General features: G+C 41.2%; 1 protein-coding gene across 1 annotated transcript in view; it reads left to right on the top strand.

Moving 5' to 3' along the window:
• The window catches only part of LOC124789687 (protein scarlet-like), a 371,381-nt gene that overhangs the window by 317,739 nt on the left and 37,055 nt on the right, over positions 1-16,587 (top strand). The window contains exons 11-12 of the mRNA XM_047257124.1: positions 4,260-4,395; positions 7,231-7,336. Coding sequence (XP_047113080.1) covers positions 4,260-4,395; positions 7,231-7,336 — 242 coding nt within the window. The remainder of the gene's footprint in view (positions 1-4,259; positions 4,396-7,230; positions 7,337-16,587) is intronic.

The following is a 16,587-nucleotide window of genomic DNA, read 5'->3' as shown; positions in this document are numbered from 1 at the left end:
AATATAAACATAACACGTATCTGGGGCAGTTGCTAGATCTGTTACTGCTGCTACAATGGCAGTCCATCAAGATTTAAGTGAGATTGAACGTGGTGTTATAGTCGGCGCACGAGAGATGGGTCACAGCATCTTCGAGGTAGCGAACATTTCACGAGTGTACCGTCAATATTAGGAATCTGGTAAAACATCAAATCACCGACATCGCTGTGGCCGGAAAAAGAGCCTACAAGAACGGGACCAACGACGATTGAAGAGAATCGTTTAACGTGACAAAAGTTCAACCCTTCCGCAAACTGCTGCAGATTTCAATGCTGGGCCACTAACAAGTGTCAGCAGCGTGAGAACCATTCAACGAAACAGCACTGATATGGGCTTTCGGAGCCGGAGGCCCACTCGTGTAACCTTGATGACTGTACGACACAGAGCTTTACGCCTCGCCTGGGCCCTTCAAAAAGAACATCGGACTGTTGATGACTGGAAATATGTTGCCTGGTCGGATGAGTCTCGTTTCACATTACATCGAGCTGATGGACGTGTACGGGTATGGAGACAACCTTATGAATCCATGGACCATGCACGTCAGCAGGGGACTGTTGAAACTGGTGGAAACTCAAATGGGCATAAATTCAAATAGGAATCCCTGGAAGAAAGGCAACGTTCTTTTCGAACAACATTATTGGCAAAATTTAGAGGAACGACATTTGAAGCTGACTGCAAAATGATTCTACAGCCGCCACATACACCCCGCATAAGGACCACGAAGATAAGATACGAGAAAGTAGGGCTCTTACAGAGGCATATAGATAGTCGTTTTTCCCTCATTCTGTTCGCGAGCGGAACAGGAAAGGAAATGACTAGTAGTGGTACGGCGTGCCCTCCACAGAGCGCCGTAATGTGGATGCGGAGTATCGATGTAGCTGTAGATGTGCCTGTAGATGTAGACGGAGAGACGCAGCGGCATCAGTCTTGGTCTCATAATGTGGGGAGCTAGTAGGTATGACTGTAGATCTGAGGAGAGGATAGAACGGGTTAATGAGACACTCCCCAACTACTTGAGTGCATGCATCTAGGCCAGATGGGGGTCTATCCTCATACTACGTCACACTGATAAGTGCGGTTATACTGCCCAGTTCCTTGTAAGTTTGACTTTATTTTGTAATCGCCGAAATAACACAACATACCCTCCAATTTCCCCTTGGCCTTCTGTGCGCTTCTTTGCTTTGGCCGGACAATGTATTACGTTCTGCTCTTCGACAAACGTATAATATAAACTTTCGTTTCTTGTGTTTTTTATTCTACTGTTAATTTGGAGTAACACATGCTACATTAAAAATTGCACATATTCTCCCTATATAAAGACTTATTCTGAGATAAATTAATAAGTTTACAGGGTCTAATTATTAATGGTATGACCATAATCTTAAGGTCACGAGCAGCCTTCCCTTAATGTCTATCGGTTTGCTGTTGACAATAATGTTGTGGGTAAATTTTGCCACAAATTTGACTGCGTATATTGTCATACGTTACTTGATATTCTTATATAATGGTAAAAATATGCTCTTGGCTCCGAAGCTCTGATTACGCTTAGTGGTAGCTATTCCATATTCGTGAATCATCCTCTATAAATTCTATTAGGAAGCTGACGCTTTTGGTAATGTAACGGCTCAATTCTGATTACGTTTCCGCTGAGCAAAAACACTGCGCCTACAGCGTCAGCCATTCCGAGACTAGTATAATTGCATCTGCTGTTTCCTCTCGCACCGACGAGCGAGCTGAATTAGGACACTGTTCTTGCCGTGGCACGAGTGGTAGCAGCGCGGGAGACATGCGATGGACGTCAATTATGACGTAGCCGAGTCCGTGAATTCTGACCGCAGGCGCGTCTGGGACAAACGCGACGCCACGGAAACTTGAAATATGGGACGAAAGAAGCAATTCAGATTCATCTGCAGCCAAGGTTCTTACACTGCTACAGCTGCCGCTACAATGGTTACATATTTAGATGTTGGATTGATTCCTGGAGGTGAAAGGACACTTGCGGTTACTGACAGCAAAGTAAAAGGGGTCCAAGAAAAATTCATGCAATCACTTGATGAAGAATTGCATGCTCAATTCAGGATAGGCAACACTGATTGTATCTTCTTTGATGGACGCCAAGATTGCAATGAAGTTCTGTTAGATACAGCTAACTCATCAGTTTACACGTATTGCGAAAGAAGAGCATTAGACTGTTCACTCCGAGCCAGTAGAGGATGTCTTTGCCATTTTACTCCAGAGAAAGTCCGCTGAAGCTATTGCTGGCCATCTTGTGTATTTGTTAGAGAAAAACAGCGTTGATAAAAGGAGTGATGGTGACTCAACGAATTTTTAATACAAGTTGGAAAGGAGATGTCATGCACTGGACTGAGATAAAGTTGAATCATAAACTCATTTGGTTGGTTTATGCTCTTCATACCACGAGCTACCTATGCGGCACTTGATCAAGCAGTCTAATGAATAACTTTCTTTAATAACAAGCGGCGTGGTATGAACGACAACATGCTTGTTAGTTAAACAGAACTGAAATAGACCCCTCATTTGTCAGAGTATCCTTTCCAGAGCCAATGTTTCCAATTAGTGACATTGTTGTCAAAACGCTTTCTACAGACCAGGCTTAGCGTTACACGATAATTCAAGCTATAGGGACAGGTGCACTTGGAGCTGATCTGGCGTTATCATAGATTTCTCCTGTAAGCCACTTTCGCTGGGTAATAACTGTAACTAAAGTTTGTCAGACATGAATTTCAAAACATGCCCTTAAAGGTAACAACTTGAAGATGTCAGAACTGCTTGTGGAGTACACTGTTGACGTTTTCTATCCCTGTTGGTTTTCAATCAAATCAAATGCAAGGACCCCGCCACATCAAAATGGTTCAAATGGCTCTGAGCACTACGGGACTTAAATCTGAGGTCATCAATCCCCTGGACTTAAAACTACTTAAACCTAACTAACCTAAGGACATCACACACACACACACACACACACACACACACACACACACACACACACACACACACACACACACACACACACGTCCATGCCCGAGACAGGATTCGAACCTACGACCGTAGCAGCGGCGCGGTTCCGGACTGAAGTGCCTAGAACCGCTCGGTCACAACGGTCAGCCCCCGCCACATCCTTTATCAACTGAAGCTCCTCAAATCTCACATGAAGTCAGTAGCAGATATTGTTGTGCGAACAATCCAACGTTCATTGTGGTTCACATTTAGTAAAATGGTGCTTCAGTCACTTTTGTGCTCGGAAAAGCAAGAAGAAAGGATAATAGGGGCCCAAAAGACAGCTGAATCGAGGAATGAAGATGATAATACGTCAGGAGACCTATCTTTTCGGGGTAGGGAAATACCTGCAGTAATTCCAAATGCAACTTCACTTTTGGAACTGATAGTCTCGTCAAAAAATATATATGAAACTCCACTTTTTGAAAACTCAAAACTTTAGGAATACGAAAGTTTTTTCAGAAACCAATGAAAGTTCCAAAGTGGCCATGTCGTGGACAGTCCATACAGAGGTGTGTGAAAAAAGTAGCAGAGGCCTCTGGCAAAGTGTATCCTCATGAGAAACAAGAATGACACATAGAGGTCAGGAAGCAAGCAGAACGAATCGCAGCAAGACTCGATGAACGTTGTTGGTTGAACCTTTTTACATTTTTAAAAAGTGTTTTCAGAATTTGATAACAGAAACAGAACATATAGGAAATTGTTTTAGTTCACTGAACCAAGTTTTGAGCAAAATTCCCCCTTTTGTAGGAAATTTCAATATACAATATAATCAAACGCAAATTTACCCAGCTAGAAGTTTATCGATGCCTTAAATTAGGATACTGCACATCAAATGGCACATTTTAGGACACCATAATTCACAAAAATCACGAACATAATTTTTGCCCTCTAAGATGACACGCCTTGATCTTACAATTCTAAATCTCAGTTTCTCCAGTAAATGAGCCAACTGACACTACGTTCTCAAACATGTTACATATCGCTCTATGAAGATGACGAGACACTTCGCTTTCAAACTTGGTACATATCTCTCTATGAGGATGGGGAGAGAGGGTTTCATGTTGTAGCTATATGCGGCATTGCTGTGTTAACAACGTTGTGTTCAGGTTTCATACCAGCTGCTCGAACTAGTGCATATTTTGTAATGTTTCCCTGATCTACGAGAGCCGCTGTATATTGACGGTCGGTGCGGTCCACAGCTGCCGGGTCAGGTGCTGGAGCCGGTGCTGTTCGTGGTGGTGGCGTACTGGCTGGTCGGCCTGCGGAACACCGTCTATGCCTTCACCATGACCGCCCTGATAGCCGTGCTCACGCAGAACGTCTCCACCGCCTGTGGTGAGTACTCTTCACGGCGCCACGTGTGCCTTTCTACACAATAGACTTAAATCAGTTGAATACTAAAGGGCCGATACGAGATAACTGCTGCCAACACACCCACAAACTCGAACGTAGGCTTCCGCGTCCGCGGCCGTTTCCAAAAATTCTTTTCAAAGTACGGTTCGTGACAGCGGCATCACATTGTTTCATATATCAACGTTTCGATCATTGTTGTGAGACTGCAATCGGGGTGATGTACTTACTTGGCACGGTTGCTGTAGCGTTGGTCTGTACAAAACATGAGGACGCGTTCGCACACCGAAAACTTTGTTCTCTGGAGACGGTTTGATGCAGCACTCCATAATAGTCACTCCTGTGCAAACCTCTTTTTCTCTCCATAACTACCTCAGCACACATCCATTTGAATACGCTTCCTGCTGTCAAGCTTTGTTCTTCCCATGTAATTGTTACCCCAGTCACCAAATTTAGATTCCCCGACGTCTCAGAAAGAGTTCTGTCAACTGCTCCGTTCTTTTCGTCAAGTTGTTCCTTTGCCTCGATTTTCTCCTAATTTGGTTTCTGTAACTCCTCATCAGTTACTCAATTTACTCTTGTAACAGACAGATATCTTCTGTGAAATCACATTTCGAAAACAGCTATTCCCGTTTGGACTCCCTGACACCCATGTTTCTCTTCAAGACAAGACTACACTCCAGACAAACACTTTCACAAAAGACTTACTTACACTTAAATTTTTCTTTTTCAGAAACGAATTTCTTTTTTGCTGCCAGTTTGTATTGTGTACCGTCTCGTCAGCTATTTTGTTCCACCCAAATATCAAAACGGATCTACTACTTTTCGTTTGTCATTTCTTAATCTAATTCCCTCAGCAACGCATGATCTGATTCGCCTACCTTCCTTGTTATACTCTTACTTGTCCTATAATCTCTTTTCAAGACCCTATCCACTACGTTAAATTGATATTCCAAGATCATTGGCGTCTCTGTCGGAATTACATTGTCATTAGCAAATCTGAAACTTTTTATTTTTTCTCCCGGAATTTTAATTCCCTTTCGAAATTTATCATCGGTTTCCTTTACTACCCGGTTAATGTTTTTGGTATAGCCACATGAATTCATAACGAAACATACTGTGACAAACAGTGCTGTCTCTATGTGCAAATGGTGAATGAGTTTGTGTTTTGTTACTAAAAGTAGATTATACAGTGAAATGTAACATTTTATCTTACGCTACATGAATATGTAGATTCTCGGAACAAAACTTTGACTGTTCTTAAGTTCCATCACGGAAATCAGAGTAACGCAACAGGCGATCATGAATCCGTCTGTTGAAAGTGCTACAGCCGTTGGATGATGAACGGTGTCATCAAAACCTGGCAAATAAAACTGAAATGATTTAAAAATATTGCATTAATTTAGTGGTTGACCTGTGTAGCCTAACATCAGTGCATTGATGTGAGTTTCATGCGATATACAATATATCAACATGAAACATTTTGTTAGGATAAGATATCGTTGTTTGATTTCCATGTAAAGATGGTGTCACATTCTGTGTTTCAGGATAAAGGAACTTTGGTAATGTGCTATTGTAAGTAAATAATGCAATGAAAAGTGGTTCAACATTCCAATTTTTATTGCGTGATTCGTAGATTTCCGGGAAAACAGCGATTATTTCAATCTGAGGCACTATGAAAATCGAATTCACGTATCATGTCATCATACAGATGTAATGAAGTTATCTGATGAAGATTTGTTTCCTTGACACTGATGTTTGCAAGTAATAATAAAATTATTTAAATACTGAATCGGTTTTTAATTGATAACTCTTACCAGAGTAAACTTTCCGTACGGTTCTTACCATGATTTATCTTTCTAAGCCTATCAGTTTCATTATTTTGACTATGTTTACTATAGATGTGATGTGCTGTAATATTCGCGTTTCTATGTTTTTTAACTCTACTCAGGATTAAGTTCTTATTATTGTGTGGAGTGCTTTCCCTAGGTCCCCAAGTGCTGTGATGGTATCCAGATTTTTTTCTTCACCATTCTTTCTATTATTATACGTAAGTTCAGAACTGCTTTTGTGTTATCTTTAGTTTTCGTGAAATTTTTTCTGGTTTTCTGTATATTATTTCCTTTTAGAAACATGGATTGGCAAACTGATCTTTCGAAAGTTACCACGTTTATACTTCCGTATCTTCTTTGGCAGAGTAATGACAGCTCTTTTACGTTAATTTGGTGGTAACCACTCTGTTTCACTGATATACCTCAATTTACTGATTATGACAGCTCTCGCTGAGTTTCGTACCATGATATACAATTTATCGAATCATGATAGTTCACACTCGAATCATTATTTGTTCTTTTAAACACTATTTGTACTACAGCATTACCTAATTCGTTCTACCATCTCTCGCATCTTGCCGAGAGACCACTAATCAAAGTCATGCATCCATTAGACGTATTCCTTTCATTGTTTCTTCTGCTGTGTAGAGGATTTGTACACCCACTAGGTAGGTTAGCATATCTGCTATCCCCTTTTCTAAATTTCTGTTGAATTTTCAGTACACGGAGTCTAATCTGACCTCGGATCGCCTCTTTTTCCAGTTTCCTTACAAGTCTCTCCCATTCATTCTTACTTTAAGCGCCCACAGACTGGGCTACCGCTGTATAACTTTCGCCCCCACGCTTCCGCAGGTACCTCCCTGCCCACACTTACATTGCTGCGTCTAGGCGTTGTCCCTGGTGAGAGATATAAAACCTGTAAGATATTGTTTACGGCTCCTCGGACAGAGGCTAACAATGGGCAGTTACAGATGTTTTCCGTTCGCAGGCTGGTTCTTCGCTGCGGCCTTCGAGTCGGTGTCCATCGCCATGACGTATCTGGTGCCCTTCGACTACGTTCTGATGATCACCTCCGGCGTCTTCATTAAACTTGGGTACGTGCGCTGCTGCAGCCACACGTTGCTGTTGACCTGATTACCTTTCACAGAACTGTCCACAACGTGTAAAAGTTTTCACAAAGTGGGCTAAATCGCCAACTAAAGTAAAAGGTGTTTAGTTAGTCGACTATATATGAGTTGAAAATTGTATTTGTTTTAATGTCAACTATAATATTTGTATTCCGCAACACACTGCTGGCTGTCAAAATTGAAAAAAAAAAAAAAAAAGACATGAAGATGGCACGAACTAGCGTCAAGTGGCATGAAATGTACTACGTGCTTGAATATGCAAATGTTGGCTATTCACGGCAATCACACCAAGTAGGAAGGACTACATCTACACTACATCTGCCATCTACACTGCCCAATCACATTAATGTGGCCTCCTATCAAAAGCCTGAGTAACCACTTTTTGCAGCAGGAGGCGTGCAGGAAGAGAATCAGTGAGGTTCTGGAAGGTACCGACAGAGATGTGGAGTGATGCCGGCTCCAGTGGTATTGTCAGCGGCGCTAGATTTCTTAATTGAGGATCCATTGCGCGAACAGTCTAAACGGGATGGCCCCACAGATTCTCGACTGGGCTAAAATCCGGGGAGTTAGTTGCCCAGGGGAGTGCAGTAAAATCGTTGTTGTACCCTTCGAACTACGCATTTACACTGTCAGTTATTGGCACGTTGTATTGTCAAGGTGGTGGATGCCATGCTGAAGATAAACTAAATGGGTACAGGGGTCGTCACGATTTTCAAAGGTAGGTGCCTACTTGTGTTGATCCAGTGTGGTTTCCAGAATGACGAGATCACCTGGGGAATGCCCTCTATCCGAACGCTTCTGAGGATATTGGAGTTTAATTGCTTTCAGGCGTTTCACATTGAACACGCCAACGACCGTCTGTCCGATGAAGCTTAAAACGTGATTAATATGAAAAGACCTCCTGTCTTCATTCAGTGGACGTCCATCGGCGTTCGTCACTGAAGAACGGCAGTCAGCATGGGTGCATGAACCAGGCACCTGTTGCGGAAGCTCATACACAGTAAATGTAAATGTCGTGTGACTAGGGCTTCCCGTCGGATAGGCCGTTCGCCGGATGCAAGTCTATTTGACGCCACTTCGACGAGTTGCGCGTCGATGGCGATGAAATGATGATGATTAGGACAACACAACACCCAGTCCCTAAGCGAAAAAAATCTCCGACCCAGCCGGGAATCGAACTCGGGCCCTTCGGACTGACATTCTGTCGCGGTGACCACTTTTCTTTTTCTTTTTTTTTTAATTTTTATTTTAGTTTATTTTTATACAAATGGATAACAGGAAGGCCGTTCCTCTTCGGCTACATGAACAGAATATTAGGAAGTCGTCCCGTTACGACAAAGGATGCTCCATACTATAGTCCGCTGCGAATTTTTGGTTGACTGTCGTCTCGTTGCTGTGTTGTTTCCGTTGTTTGTTCAATCTCATAAAAAAAGGAACTGGGAAGAGATGCTATGGTTATCTTCTCATGTCATCGATAATCCAGCTGCGAGGCGGATTATGGAATGCGCTCCAAAGAAAATTAGGAAAATATTGCCTATATTTAGGGTTCTTGACGATCGCACAATGTCGTTCGTTGAGGTAATACCAAAAATCGGGTACTGCCTTTTCACCATTACCGAATAGGTAGTGAACAGCGTGGCCGCTGATCCACGTCAGAAGCGTTCGTTTTTGCTCTTGAGAAATACATCTCACAGGGGAAGTGATCGGGTAGTTATCCTGTCGGGAGTATTGCGTGTGAGAAAAGCCAATATCTGACGCACCAGATACCAAACGTCCTTTTCCGACCTGCATTCGAAACAATGTTCATCTGTGTCAGTCATTGACATGTGGCACACAAGGGTGAATCAGCGAGGTGGATGTGATGTAGGCGGGACTGGCACAACTGTTTCCTATTACCACTCGGCTACCGGGGGCGGACATATACAGTAATGTTTGCTCAACGGTCGTTGAGGAGACATTGTACGTAACCCCTCGGATAGTCTAGGTGGTCAGTTACTCAACGGTTGCATGTCTGTTCGTCTGCACACATCTCCACAGCCGTCGCGATATACTTCAACCACAGCAGCAAGCAAACAGTTTACAAACTTTGCCTTTTCGGAAAGGCTTCTATCCTTGGTCTGAAAGCAAACGATCATGCCCCTCTGGACGTCAGAGAAATCGCTCCGTTTCCATATTTCACTCAGCGACTGCACTGTTTTCACGTTAACCCCTCCCCCCACCCCCGCCCCCCGAGACACTTTATATGCACTCACTAACAGTGCTCCACCTGCCGACGGTGAGAGGTCTTTGCAAGTTGACTTCGAACGTAGCCTGTGGTCACATAAATGTGACTGGACGGTGTACCTTTTATATATTAGTAAAGATTAAGTAGCAGGTTTCTCGTTCACGGACGATTTGAGTGTTGTTCGCGAGAAGTTGGTGTTGTACCTCGCATAAGAAGGAGAAACGCCTACGAAGAAATCGCGTAATACGACGGAGGCTGGAATGTGATGTACTGAGACTGCAGTTTATCGTTTCACGACAGTGTTGCTCCCATTGGTTAGGATCCGATGACTGTCATGCGAATGCTGATTCAATGGGCTCCGGGGGATCGTACTCAACACCATACAGAACCTCAACGGCCGCAGAGGACTATTGCCCGAGAGGACAGACATGTTCTACTCTGCTATGAGAATAATAAGACCACGTCAAGAACCTGCAGCAATGCAGATATCCACGTGAACAGTGCGACTACGTATGGGGCACCACGATCGGCGCGGCGACCTCGTCTTTTTTTGACGCGGCACCAAAGAGAGGCAATATGGTGCCCATCGGAAACACTAATAACAGGAGTGACACCACGTCGACTTCACAAATGAGTTCCGCTTCTGCCTACGGCATTCCATTGGGTGGATCAGTGCGGAACATTGTCATATTGCATTGGCTGTCGTCATACGCATCCAGTACCTAGCGTGATGGTACGGGACGCTATTATGTAGCCCGATAAACTCGACAGCGACCGCTACTTTTCCGATGCGTTTTTCTCTACATTTGAGGAGTCTGTGACGTTACTTTTCAACTAGATTACTCTAAACTACATGTTATGTGTGCTGTGCTGACCTACCTCGACACATTTCCACAGGTCTGTACCTGATAAAGAATCCTTTACTTGTTTCTGGCTTTGGACTTCGTATCAATATTGGAAGAGTAGGCTCATGTGGGAGCAGGATAGAAAAGTGCTTTAAGTTCTCGTGACATTCACTTCTAGCCCTGGTGGAATAAGGGGCGGCGGCGTTACAGACTTACGCTGTACATTGCCTCTATGGTATTAGCCCTAAACCCTAGCAAACTATGTTTACAGCTGTTTCTTATTCTTAATTTCTATCGTGTCGACGCAGTAGTTGCTTAAACAGTAGATATTACAGTGTTTTCATGAATAACACAGAGCCAGGAAGGCATTTTCAAACCTTTCTCTGGTCTTAAAGGCATATCTGATCCATAAGTACGACGCATTTCACCTTTTTAATTTAACTTTCTTTTTGTTACACATTCAGAATACTAAGAAGCGAAGTGTGTGACATGAAATGGCTACTTTCCTAATCCATCATTTTCCTTAATACGGAATGATGAAACTGATGTTTCGTCTATGACCTTTCCCCAAAAATACTGAGAAAATATTTTGCTACATTTTGGAAGTTTGCAATATTTCTTTCTCATAGCGTTCAACCAGAGCACTCTTATAGCTCATTTGTGGGAAATCTAGAGTCATATTATAGAAATAAAAACGCTATAGTGAAAGTAACCTACGCAACTAAAGTTAATGCGTATAAAATATCGTTTGAACGAGTCCACTAAGGAACGTAATGTGATTCTTTTGTAAGTTAGAGTTTAGACTATAATTAGAACGACTAGTAGGCTACACCTGTAAATGATGCAAATGGGATATTTGTCAAAGCACCTCACCGCAAGCTAATGATTGGGGCTACTAACACGATAGACGTCAGCTTTAAGTTTGTGACGTCATGACAACGACGCGTGTTGTACCTCTATGGCAAGAAACCATATAAGTATAATTAAGGCGAATTGTCATGATGTGAAAAATTGACATGAAGAAAGTAGATCCCAACCGCTGTAATTTTATTTAGCTACCACTTTAGGTTCCTCATTGGCACCATATTCAAGCCCACATACACGTAGTCATGTAATAGTTTGTGCTGTTATAAGGACCACTATATCCAGCTGCTTTCCATAGGTTCCTTCTCTGTAAACGGATCCTTCATATCTCTAACGACAATCCTTTTTTAAGGGTAATAAGACGTCTGTTAGTGATGCCAAGCAATGCCAAGAAAGCTGGATGACGTACCTGAACTTCCTGTATTTGTCCAGCTGTCTTAATACGCACCTTATAGTCATACGAAAGAAAGCGCCTTCATCTGGACTTTATTTTGGACTTCTTAGATTCACAGAATTTATGCTGATAACATGTCCAGTCAGGTGAGCTTTGGGTTTCATAGGAGTCCATTTAATATTCTGAAAACATATCAACTGTAAGCAGTTACAACCATCACCTGCAACGTAACTGATGTCCCGAATCTTTTTGAAGAACCGGAAATATGCCCCAACATTTTTCTTTTCCTTGTATTCTACACAGGGCCGTAATGTTCATCATCTTCTCGGACATTACTGACGCCTTCATTTCACTTATTCACATTCTCGCTATCAGCAATGTATGAGTATTTAAGCTCAACTTACTGAGAAAAACTTCTTTTCTAGTCCACTTTGGACTGGCGAATTTAATATCAGTCTTTTCTTTCTTACTACACAATCTAACAGTTCGAACTCCGTTTACAGTATGGGTGACAGACTGGCCAGTATTGTTGGAAACTCAGTAATATAAAAGTACAGCATTATAAGAGGAAACATGAAAGGAGCCTCAAGTAGAAAATGGATGTTCCTCAGCAGCGAGCAGATTCTGAACATTTCGTCAAGTACATCAAAGTTTTAGCACAGATTTTCGAGGACATTCATATGTTAAAAAAAGAAAAAAATCCTTATAGGGACCTTGATCGTTATTCTCGCGTACCCTTGAAATCTACGTAATATTTCTTATTATGTTCACTTATGTCCATGAGTGTATTTGACAATTACATTGCAACAAATCTGATCTCCTATATGATGGATATAAGAATTAAAAAATACTAGAAGACATGAAACTGCTTATTTTATTTATTCATTCGTCCATCATGTTGTATGACGTCTTAGTATTATTATTGGTTGTTACATACTTATTGAAGCAAAATAACTATTTTACCGGGTCTAGGCTAATCAAGCCATTCCTTTATTCACAGTGCTGTCTTGTGCACTAATATAGGAAGTATTAGTTTAAATGCTCTTTAATACCGCCAGAACTGCCTACTGGTAACACTTACCGAACTGCAAATTGCTGGAACACTCTTTCAAATGTGAATTAACAATGATTTATTATTATTGGACACATACTCAATGCTCCTTCGTAGGTACGATTTCAAACTGAGAAGATGTGTAAGCTGCAATTATATTGACGAAGTGGCATTCTAGTAAAACAAGAACTCAGTTCTGTATAGAGATGTGCCTCCATGAAGATCAGTTCCTTTCTATTTCAAGGACCTTTCACTTTGTTGACATCCACAACACATGACAGCATGCATTGCTTACTTCTTTTCTCATTGCACACGTTTATGACGTAACGAAGAAAACGTGGCTACGTTTTTTTGTAAATGTGAGCAAAAATAAGTTGTGCATATGACTTAAAGTTGGAAATGTAACAAGCAAGAATCAATACCAGAGACAAACAAAATGTAGAATTTTTACATGTCGGTATAATACTTTCAGGCACCGTAGCACAACAAACCGAGAAAAAATAGGACGTCTCTTGGATAGATTTTCAATGCGCTGTAGCTCTGAACCTGCATGTTTGCGGAACAAGCAAGTATAAATTCGAAATCCACCAAGTACAGTACGATAGCTTCGGAAATCGTGAACTGGAGATTGCGCGGTACGGTGTGCTTTTGTTAGAGAACTTGAGCTCAAGACACATGATTTCCTTAGCCAACCAGAAATTAGAGTGAGAGCACGTTACACGTTACGCAATCAGCCAATTATATCGTCACCTTTACAGTGCGCAACACATGAACAGCGAAAAAGTCTTAAGAATGAAACATGAATAAAGTAGATATTCCAAAGCAAGGTACGGTACCAAGCAAAGCGATTCTGTGACATACCTGTAATGTTGAGGAAATTGATGGCGCCAATTCCCCCAGAACGCAAGGAATTGTAGTTGCTAATTGTGTTTGAACATTTTTCGAATGAATTATTGCGTTACAATCCCGCCGAACGCGTAGACTTTACCCGCTTCATAAAAAGATGATGTAATATTTCTTTCTGGCCATGTGCTCGACGAAACATATACTTACCTAGGTAACCCGCGAAAGGTTTCTTCTTTCTGTCATTTCGTGGGATGGCAGCTCTGACATCCTGCCACATGCTGTCCACTTCTGTGAGTGAACGGAGCGAAGGTCACACTACATTTCACTTTAAGACTAAAACCTTCAGTACCTAGAGTGTTGTGTGAACTGAAGCAGTCATTGACGACAGTCATACAAAGGACGATTTTTTCTTTTATTATTCTGAACCACACTTCCTCGGGCCGAGATTCAACGGGCTCAAGGAAGCATTTTTTCGACCCTCGGTGAATGTCACCGAACACCCGATTTCCTGCGATTTCACGGCCTTTGTTGTTTTACCTTTCCCCAGATTTTGCTGTACCAACTGACAACATAACTGTTGCATTCTAACATAACCTAGACCTCTGGCTACGCTATGGATCAGTCTGTCGCCAGAACTATATTTTTTTCTGCCAATTCAAGCTCTCCTCTTATGTCTCGACCTAACAACAAAACAGAATCGCGAGATATCAGGAAAATGAAGTCGAATCAGTTTAACCACTCTCCTGGAAATCAAGATCTATTCGTAGACTATCAGCGAAGTATTTGTAACAAGAAAGAATATGAAAGTTACTGCTTCACTCCTAGCGATTTATCCCTAGATCACTAAACCTCCTAAAATTTACGATTAGTATCAATTCGTGGGTCCTGCCAACATTTTGAGCAGTATAATTGTCATATAGCGTTTAAAATAGAATATTTGGTACTTATTTTGTATGTGATATGCCACTGTAGACCTTATAATTGTAATTAACTAGTGCATAAACTATAAATTTTGAGTTCCTCTGAATAAAATGTGTAGTAGTAAAACTGACTGTAGTATAGTAACAATGTCACAATGTCCCTCACTTTAATGTTCTACGATTAAGTTCTGTTGTTAGGTCCAAGCCCTAACACGACCTCGGAAATCGTAATAATGCAACCACGATGTATTTGGAAAAAGCCATATATTTTTCTCAAAAAAGAGTAGCAGTGCCATTGCATCAGTCGTATCATTTTAAGATGCCGTCTCACATCCCAGAATAACCACATCTCTGACGAAAAAAAAGGAGAATCAAAACTGTATAAAAAGCTATAACTCTACCTATTTCTGTACTGTATGTATTTTTAAGTTGCGTGTGCGGGCGACGGAATAGTCACGTTGTCCTTGGCTGAACAGATCCCGTCTGTTACGTTCGCTGTAATGGGCTAACTACTGTAGATCACATATTCTGTGCTCAGATCACGTAATAAAAGCAATCTCAATTTCACAGTGTCCGTAGCCGTCGTGCTGTATTTGGTGGATTACGTATTTCTATTTGCTTACTCCGCAAAATATGCAGTTTTAATGATATAGGGCATTAAAGATCTATCGAGGAGACGTCCTTTTCTTCTCGATTTGTTGTGCTACTGCCTGAAAGCGAAATAGCGATATATAAAAATTTAACCAAACAAATATCGTTTACAGAGTTCTAGCTTCCTCAGTTATCGACACAAAAACTGTAAAAGAGGATTTAAATGAAGTGTGAAACCATCCATTTCACATCACATACTTCTCTCCTTGGTTATCTGAAGTGTATAAACAAAAACAACATTACGTTTACGAGGGCTAATGGTTCATATTACGTATCTGTACTGAATCAATTACGCATTCAAGGCTAGAAAAATATCTCAAAATGTATTACTGCCACTATGTTATTAGCATAAGCACTGTAATATTTAGTATTTAAAACAATTGTAGTGTGTATACGAAAGAAACTACGAACAAAAAGCAGTCGTAAACGATCTCCATGTAAGCGTAGGTCGCTAATGTTTTGAGTCATCTAACATGGCAGCTCCGGCTGCAAAACAACGTACAGTGTAAGTCTGTAGCTCTGTCTCCCCTTATTTTCACCTCCTAGTAAGAAAAATAATACTTACATCTTTAACCGCCTTGTTCAGCTAAACATCAACATTCAGATACTACAAAACTGGACAAGTCTGAAATGTCAGAGAAATACCTAAAGGCAAAGAGAAGTGCTCTGTTCAATGCATTTTTCCCTGAATTAATAACCGTTTTTCCTGTAATAGCACTTCTACTAATTTCTCAAATTCGAAAGGTCTTTTTCACGTGTGTGAAACGATGTGGAATTATCCAGCCGTAGGGTTAATTTCTGTCAAACTTCTGCTGTCAGACTTGTTGCGTTCAAAAGAGTTATCTTTGGTGAAGCAACACAGTCATTTAGCGAGTTTTACATCACTTGGGAGATAAAATAACTTTCAACCGAAGAGCTGAAAGTTCCCGTTCTTTGTGAATCAATTCTTAATTAACAGAGAAGGGAAATTATTCACGCATTAAAAGCTTAATCTCTTTGCCATTTTATTAATGGAACCAACAGACGCGTGAGTAGTACATGAAATCCAGACATGCCAATGTACGTTGAAATTTTAATTACATTTTGACATCTGTAATAACTATACTTTCAAGATCTGTGTACCAAATCTGTTAGAAGCATTTTCATTACTATATAAATGTTGGTAGCAGACATACTCTTAATTCTAGTTCTTAATCGAACTGTTCAGTTGACTCGTATAGGTATTCCTAATATTTCCGCTGAGATTTATGGATTTTTTTATATTCTTTTGCTTTAATTTTTCGCTCTCTATTGTCAGGTGCTTGATGATTGACACATTCAAAACAGGGTTTCTTTGTTTTTGATGTAAATGCTTACTTTTGGCTAACTTTATTTCTTTTTCTGAAATTTCACTGTATTCATGAGACGTTGTGGTCTGTTGAGA

This window comes from Schistocerca piceifrons, chromosome 3, assembly GCF_021461385.2.
Source record: "Schistocerca piceifrons isolate TAMUIC-IGC-003096 chromosome 3, iqSchPice1.1, whole genome shotgun sequence".
Taxonomy (NCBI): Eukaryota; Metazoa; Arthropoda; class Insecta; order Orthoptera; family Acrididae; genus Schistocerca; species Schistocerca piceifrons.
Note: the sequence above shows the minus strand (reverse complement) of the source record. Positions and strands in the feature narration are given on the sequence as shown.